This window comes from Anopheles gambiae, chromosome 3 (assembly GCF_943734735.2).
Source record: "Anopheles gambiae chromosome 3, idAnoGambNW_F1_1, whole genome shotgun sequence".
NCBI lineage: Eukaryota > Metazoa > Arthropoda > Insecta > Diptera > Culicidae > Anopheles > Anopheles gambiae.
This window is the reverse complement of record NC_064602.1, coordinates 43,335,960-43,343,734: the sequence shown is the minus strand read 5'-3', so window position 1 is coordinate 43,343,734 and position 7,775 is coordinate 43,335,960. Positions and strand designations below refer to the sequence as shown.

At 47.8% G+C, this 7,775-nt stretch overlaps 2 protein-coding genes across 2 annotated transcripts; one reads left to right on the top strand and one right to left on the bottom strand.

Moving 5' to 3' along the window:
• Nucleotides 1-139: 139 nt before the first annotated feature.
• LOC1279226 (CDK5RAP3-like protein) lies at nucleotides 140-2,106 on the bottom strand. The gene is made up of 4 exons (XM_318917.5): nucleotides 1,999-2,106; nucleotides 1,738-1,912; nucleotides 559-1,672; nucleotides 140-478 (listed from the first exon to the last, which is right to left on the bottom strand). Exons 1-4 carry the CDS (start codon nucleotides 2,002-2,004, stop codon nucleotides 241-243), a joined length of 1,533 nt encoding a protein of 510 aa, XP_318917.5. The 5' UTR covers nucleotides 2,005-2,106; the 3' UTR covers nucleotides 140-240.
• A 286-nt stretch (nucleotides 2,107-2,392) lies between these two features.
• LOC1279225 (peptidyl-prolyl cis-trans isomerase E) lies at nucleotides 2,393-3,612 on the top strand. Its single transcript, XM_318916.5, has 3 exons — nucleotides 2,393-3,106; nucleotides 3,179-3,351; nucleotides 3,437-3,612. Exons 1-3 carry the CDS (start codon nucleotides 2,507-2,509, stop codon nucleotides 3,582-3,584), a joined length of 921 nt encoding a protein of 306 aa, XP_318916.3. The 5' UTR covers nucleotides 2,393-2,506; the 3' UTR covers nucleotides 3,585-3,612.
• Nucleotides 3,613-7,775: the final 4,163 nt, after the last annotated feature.

Here is a 7,775-nt window from a genome sequence, read left to right as displayed (position 1 = left end):
GTGCGTCGTCCTGAGATGCGATGATATTGTGCTGCGCGCTGCTCATGCGTACAGCGCACCGTAACGTTTCTCAACCGGTGGGTGCGTAACGGTAGGGTAACCACGAGGGACACTAATTTAAATTTACCGTTACACATCGTTTTTCGAACTCAAACGCCCCGGTCCCTTCTACATATATTAACATCTTAGTAGGCATTACAAATCAAGCGAACAAATCAACGAAGCGCCCTTGCGCCACTACTACAGATTAGTACCGTACAGGTTGACGGGGCGGTTTTTGTACCGCTTCGAAATGTCCTTCTCTATCTGCCCTTGGAGCGTTTTCGTCTGCTCCACGATTTTTGTCTGCGTCGGTTTCAGCTCGACGCTCTGCTGCTTGAAGCTGACCGATTTTTCCCGCTTCATTAGTGCCGTCTCCTTCATCTTATCGATCGACGTTAGTTTTTGCTTCACGTTCGATGTCAAAATGTCCACGTACCTGTGAAGGAGCAATAGAAAATATGTATTTAACAACAATGGCTTATAGGGATGTGTTTGCCATGTATGCAAAGATCTTACACTGGGGAATGTTTGATCTGCAGCAAATGCTGCAACAGCTCGTCCGTCACACCCGCGTATACGACTTCCACCTCGGCCAGCATACTTGCCACCGTCTTTTCGTCGTGGTCCTTGAAATTGTCCATAATTGCAAACGCCAGTACCTGCGCCTTATCGGCGCTTCCGAGCTGATAGAGACGCATCTTCAAGAACGACTGTAGCTCCAACAGATCGTTCACGAACCGGTCCCGGTACTGCTGTGCATCGAGCACGGTAAACGCTTCGTCGCCCTTGGCAACGCCACCCAGATTACCGTCCTCCTCCACGACGATACCACTCTCTTCCAGGGAAATGTTAAAATCGATCACATTGCCATCGTTCGCTTCTGCCAGGGCCGGATCGGCACCCTCATCCGGCGCTCCCCAATCAATATCGCCAACCTCCAGCTCGACCGGTGCATCGAGATCCAGCCCACTTCCATCGCCAAAATCGATCGCACCACCATTGTCGTCCCCAAAATCGATTGCACCACCATCATCTGCCGCCTCTTGCTGCTGCTCCGTGACAAACTTGACCGGCGGTTCTTCGATCGAGAGCGGTGGCTCACCGTACACAAACTCGTACACGGTAGTGTTACCTTTGGCCAGCACGTGCTTCAACAGTGTCAAGCATTCCGCATCGTTCATAAACGAAGCGTACAGTTCGACCGTTTTCTTCAGCGGCGCTACCGAACTGGCCACCTTCGTGAGCATGCCGGGTAAGTCGTTGAACACTTTGTCCACCAGCTCCTGCCGCAGGTTTGTACCCGTAACGCCCAGCTGCTTGCACATGTTTTGATACTCCGCCATCACTACCTTTTCGGAGCGTTCCAGATCCTCCACCTTCTTGTCCGCTTCCTCGCTCAGCTGCTCCAGATGCTTGATCTGTTTGCGTATGCCCGGGATTTCGTAGTTGATGTTGCGCACCAGTATTTGGGCCGCTTCCGCCAGGTAGAGGTTGTCCTTTTCGTACATCTTTACAATCTCCTGCCAGTCCTTCATGCGCTGGCTACCGTAGCGGCCAAACACGTTCTTCGAGTCGGCTTCCGTGGTCTTCAGAATGTCCACGATCCGCAGACAGTGGAAGTAGTTGATATCTACAATGAACCATGGATGATGGTGAAAGCTCTGGCAAAACAAACGGGGAAATGTGAAGGCTTACGTGCACCGGACAGCAGCTGCAATAGCTCGTCGTGCTCGGGCATGTCCGTGATGGCATTGCTGATTTTGTTACGAATGTTGCGGATATGCAGGTGCCAATTTTTGTCAACGATTCGTCGGGAAATCAACCAATCCAGCAGCTTGCCAGCGGCGATGTCGATCGGGATTTCCGCTTCCTGTGGTAGATGAAGGGCAGGTCCGAATGAGCAACAGATTGTAAGGGTTGGGGGTATATTGAATTAAGATTTTAGGGATAACTTACATTCATGTTGTTAGTAACAGGCCACACAGATGTTCTTTGCTGGTCGGTGAAAGGGATATGGATGCAAAAGCAAAACAAAGTTTCCACGTATTCGATTGAAAGGTGACGTAGAACAGGTAGGACCATGCACTCTGACCTGACAATTGAACGATGTTTAGGTGACTTTCTCTAGCACTCATTATCAGTTTTGTGTGGTATTTTTTGAATGTAAGTGATAAAAATGAAGTTAAAAGTGAAGAAACATACTATTTTCATCATAGAAATGGCACTTGTGTTTCCATTTCACATTTTGTAATTGAATTAAAAAGAAGAACAGGTGCGCTGTATAAACCTTGGCCTTGGCATCCGTCTCACCACGCCATAGCAAAACGTTGTTTACAATTACCCCCAGTTTGACAATACAACCCGGCATTGGAACGTAAACAAATCCAATCGAGAATAACAGCAGCTTTCCGCGCGTTGCAGGCGTCCACAAAACCTTTCCAAAAGCCGTAAACACCCAATAACGATGACGAGCGACAAACGCACCGTGTATGTCGGTGGCCTCTCGGAGGAGGTGACAGAGAAGCTAATTACCGACGCATTCATCCCGTTCGGTGACCTGGTGGACATACAGATGCCGATCGACTACGAGTCACAGAAGCACCGCGGGTTCGCATTCATCGAGTTTGAAAACGCGGAAGATGCGGCCGCCGCCGTCGACAACATGAACGATTCGGAGCTGTGCGGACGGACGATACGCGTCAACACGGCGAAACCGCAGCGCATCAAGGAGGGCAGCAATCGGCCGGTCTGGGCCGACGACAATTGGTTACAAAAGCACGCCGGGGCAACGCTCAAGAACGATGGGGAGAATGGTGCCGAGCAGCCGATGGACACTGGCACGGATGAGGTACAGCCGAAGGAACCGAAAGCGGCTGAAGAGAAGAAGCGCAACCCGCAGGTGTTCTTCGACATACGGATAGGGAACAGTGATGTCGGCCGCATCATCATGGTGCTGCGGGCGGATGTGGTGCCCAAGACGGCGGAAAACTTCCGTGCACTCTGCACCGGCGAACAGGGCTTTGGCTACAAGGGATCGACCTTTCATCGCATCATACCGGAGTTTGTGAGTGTGTTTGTGGGGTTTTCATTCGGTAGATAGAATCTAATATTTCTTGCACTTCTTGCCATACTTCAGATGTGCCAAGGGGGCGATTTTACTGCAAACAACGGCTCGGGCGGAAAATCCATCTACGGTAAGAAGTTTGCGGACGAAAACTTCATCCTTAAGCATACCGGGTTCGGTGTGCTTTCGATGGCCAACTCTGGCCCAAACACGAATGGATCCCAGTTTTTCATCTGTACGGAAAAGTAAGACAAACGCATGGGGCACCGTTAGCGGAGGATATTGCTCACATTTGTATGTCCTTTGGTTTTTCCTTCCTTTAATTCACAGAACTGACTGGCTCGACGGAAAGCATGTCGTGTTTGGCAACGTTATTAGCGGTGCCGATGTGGTACGAAAAATGGAACGCTGTGGATCGAAGGGCGGACGAGTGCAGCAGAAGGTGACGATTGTCGCCTGTGGCGAAGTAAAGGGTTAATAAAAAAAAGCAGGTGATGCGAATTGTATTCCAAGTTGAGTTCATTTTGCTTCTTGCTTCGCAAGGTTATTATATTAGTTCATGCCCTATTGTCTTATAGTTCGATATGATGATTACTTAGAATCAATTTACGGCGCTGCTATCTTCAACAAATGCTCCCAAATTAGGCGCCATACAAATGTTGTGCATAATACAGCAAACGTTTGTCATTAGTGCCACTTTCGCCGGTGCGTAGTGTAGCTTACGAGTCCCTTGTAAGCATCGAAATCGTTTTTTCAGCATGTTGAAAGCTCGCTGTATTGTTTGCTTTCCCTTTGCAACGTTCTTATTGTGCGCAGCTTCCGGTGAGTTTGGTGCCGGTTTCCACCTCGGTTTACCTATCCATGGTTTGGCAGGGAAAGCATAATCGCCTGTGAAATCGAAAGGGGAATGATTTAAAGCAAGGGTCTCCAAACTACGGACCGCGGGCCGCATGCGGTCCTTGATGGCCTATCATGCGACCCGCGATTACCTGGTAAAAATAGTAAATAACAAGTTTATTATTTTGACTACGAAAATAAATAACAAACTCTAAGGCTTTTGAACGACGAAAATCAAGGTTCAGTAATAAAAAGCTGCAGAAATTTTATAATTTATTTAATATAATTTTCCTATGAAAAAGAGTTTTTAATGTTTACCCATTAGCCAACAGTAACGTTAAAATGGCCTTCAACAATTGTTTTGCAAAGCAATGTGGCCAGCGAACTGAAAGGTTTGGAGTAGCGGTGGGAGCTTGGAATCGGACCTACCCGATTCCGATTCGTTGTTCAGAATCAATTCCGGAGCCAATTCCGAAGTCGGCTCCGGAATCGGCTCCGAAATCGGCTCCGGAATCGGAAGCGACCTGGGAATCGCAATTTGCTCCGGTAATGGAAACAGGATTGACTCCAGAGATGGAATTAGCTCCGGAATGAGAATTAGTTCTTGAATTGAAATAAGAAGTTTCAGAAGAGAAATCAGTCCGGAAATTTCCATGAAAATGGATCGAAAATGAATGCCGAAACCGACTCTGTTTCGAAGCTAATTCTGATTTTGGAGCCAACTCTGATGCCGGTTCCGATTTTGATTCCGGAACGGATTCCGATTCCGAAGCCGATTCCGAAGCCGATTTCGGAACCAATTCCGTAGCCGATTTCGGAACCAATTCCGTAGCCGATTCCGGAATCGATTCCAGAAAACTTTGGAACTAACCGGAATCGATTCCGATGAAATCTTCATTTTTCTCATCACTAGTTTGGAGACCCCTTATTTAAACACACCTCGACAATCCCAAGTGCCACAAATCCACTAAACGACCACTAAACGGCTTCTAAACGACTCAAGTTCTCTACCTAAACGGAATATAGAAAGACTTCGTTTAGCAGACGGCAAACGACTCATGCATTCTAAAAATAGCAAAAAAGCTGGTGGCGCTATCTGTTGGTGGGATACCCCAACCAGTTGAGCTTCATCGTTTGGAGGAGAGCTTTCTCATTTCCTCTGTACTGTTGTATGGTTTCGCATTGAAGTTATGTATCGCTAGAACTAGAACGGCGATTCGATTGTTTAAATACTAAACTCCAATGGAATCCACCAGCACTGAAGCAAGTGAGATTTAAGTAATGATCGTTGGTGTTGTTACCCACGTATCTGACCACACGACCATTCATATAGATTTTTGCTCAGAAAGTTATAAGGCTATATAGGTCATGATAAGAAGAAACTTGTCGAAACACATTGCAAGAAAAGGATAGCAATATAATGATGAGTTGTAATACGCCATCTATTGATCAAACCAATGAAGCTGTGGAGCTTTCATTTTTTTTCTATGGATATTCAATTTTCCAGTCGTTTAAGCTTAATCTGTGGCGCTTGGGTGTTTACATTTTTTTACTATAATTACAGTGGAGCGCCGTTTATCTGGGCTTCTACAGACTTGACCTTGTCCGGATATGCGAATAACATGGATAATGAGTCAAATGATATATTTTATCACCAATGCCTGATTAATTTTTGAAAAATTATCTTATTTTTTGATAAAAATAACCCCGTTTTTATCAACTACATGTTTTTCCGATGAGAATATTTGAAATTTGCCCTGAATAATCATGTCTTTTGTTATGACCATGTGCTCTTTTAATTGCTTTTTCAAATATCCAATGTCACCATTATATTGCACTATCATTTCTCAACAGCACGGATAAACGGAGAGCCGGATAAAAGGTACCCGGATAAACGGCGCTTCACTGTACTAGTAAACACGATAATTTTATTAAAAATAAAAGCTTTCAAGCGCCAATAAAACGATGTACAGGCGGTCCCCGAGATACACGGTACTAGTGATGGGTAATCCGGGGCGGAGTCATGGATCAACTCCGACTCCGGTGCGCAAAATATGACTCCGGCTCCGGATCATAACTGGATTCGACTCCGGATCAGTCCGGATCAGTCCGGATCACTCCGGATTACTCCGGAACACTCCGGATTACTCCGGATCAGTCCGGATCAATCCGGATCACTCCGGATTACTCCGGATCACTCCGGATTACTCCGGATCACTCCGGATTACTCTGAATCACTCCGGATTACTCCGAATCACTCCGGATTACTCCGGATCACTCCGGATTACTCCGGATCACTCCGGATTACTCCGAATCACTCCGGATGACTCCGGATCACTCCGGATTACTCCGGATCACTCCGGATCACTCCGGATTACTCCGGATCACTCCGGATCACTCCGGATTCACTCCGGATCACTCCGGATCACTCCGGATCACTCCGGATCCGGAATGACTGTCCATTATCGTTTAGACAATTCTTGATGAGTTCATTGACTTTCAAGTCGTACATCTAATATGTACGAAAACTGATCCGGACTGATCCGGAGTGATCCGGAGTAATCCGGAGTGATCCGGAGTAATCCGGAGTGATCCGGAGTGATCCTGAGTGATCCGGAGTGATCCGGAGTGATCCGGAGTGATCCGGAGTGATCCGGAGTGATCCGGAGTGATCCGGAGTAATCCGGAGTGATCCGGAGTGATCCGGAGTGATCCGGAGTGATCCGGAGTGATCCGGAGTGATCCGGAGTGATCCGGATTGATCCGAACTGATCCGGAGTAATCCGGAGTGATCCGGAGTAATCCGGAGTGATCCGGAGTAATCCGGAGTGATCCGGAGTGATCCGGAGTGATCCGGAGTGATCCGGAGTGATCCGGAGTGATCCGGAGTGATCCGGAGTGATCCGGAGTGATCCGGATTGATCCGAACTGATCCGGAGTAATCCGGAGTGATCCGAACTGATCCGGAGTAATCCGGAGTGATCCGGAGTAATCCGGAGTGATCCGGAGTAATCCGGAGTGATCCGGAGTAATCCGGAGTGATCCGGAGTGATCCGGAGTGATCCAGAGTAATCCGGAGTGATCCGGAGTGATCCGGAGTGATCCGGAGTGATCCGGAGTGATCCGGAGTGATCCGGAGTGATCCGGAGTGATCCGGAGTGATCCGGAGTGATCCGGAGTGATCCGGAGTGATCCGGAGTGATCCGGATTGATCCGGACTGATCCGGAGTAATCCGGAGTGATCCGGAGTAATCCGGAGTGATCCGGACTGATCCGGACTGATCCGGAGTCGAATCCAGTTATGATCCGGAGCCGGAGTCATATTTTGCGCACCGGAGTCGGAGTTGATCCATGACTCCGCTCCGGATTACCCATCACTACCTATTATACGCGGATTCGGAGATACGCGGTTTTCTAAATTTGACAATTCTTTGAGCAAATTGTACTGATTTGACACATCAATTGCAAATTGCCAAATAATTTCCGTTTTGATCGAATGTTCAAAACTTTTATGTTTTCGATTATTATAACATTTATTGCACGAATTACATAATAAATAATAACACAAAACACAATACATTGAAGTATGGGGCCACACGCACGAGCCGCACCGTGAGCCCTACCGGGAGCCCTGCTCGACCGGTAGCCTGATACACACTCCTGCGTTAGGTGCGCTCTGCACACACTTAGCGCGCATCGCTAAGTGCGGCGTGATAGTGTGCGTGAGCGCAGTGTCGATTCCTGGATGTCGACCAGCAGCAGCGCAGCTGCTACGGCGAATCCAGGGCTCGGCACGTCTATCCACAACAAAAACTATTTCAAAAGGTTTAAA

Bases quoted from the DNA above. Each gene is read 5' to 3' on its own strand.
- LOC1279226 (XM_318917.5), bottom strand. The intron at 1,673-1,737 runs GTAAGCCTTCAC...GGTTCATTGTAG, and splicing joins GCAGCTGCTGTCCGGTGCAC to ATATCAACTACTTCCACTGT. The intron at 479-558 runs GTAAGATCTTTG...GCTCCTTCACAG, and splicing joins CAGATCAAACATTCCCCAGT to GTACGTGGACATTTTGACAT.
- LOC1279225 (XM_318916.5), top strand. From the start codon at position 2,507: ATGACGAGCGACAAACGCACCGTGTATGTCGGTGGCCTCTCGGAGGAG. The intron at 3,107-3,178 runs GTGAGTGTGTTT...GCCATACTTCAG, and splicing joins ATCGCATCATACCGGAGTTT to ATGTGCCAAGGGGGCGATTT. The intron at 3,352-3,436 runs GTAAGACAAACG...TTTAATTCACAG, and splicing joins TTTTTCATCTGTACGGAAAA to AACTGACTGGCTCGACGGAA.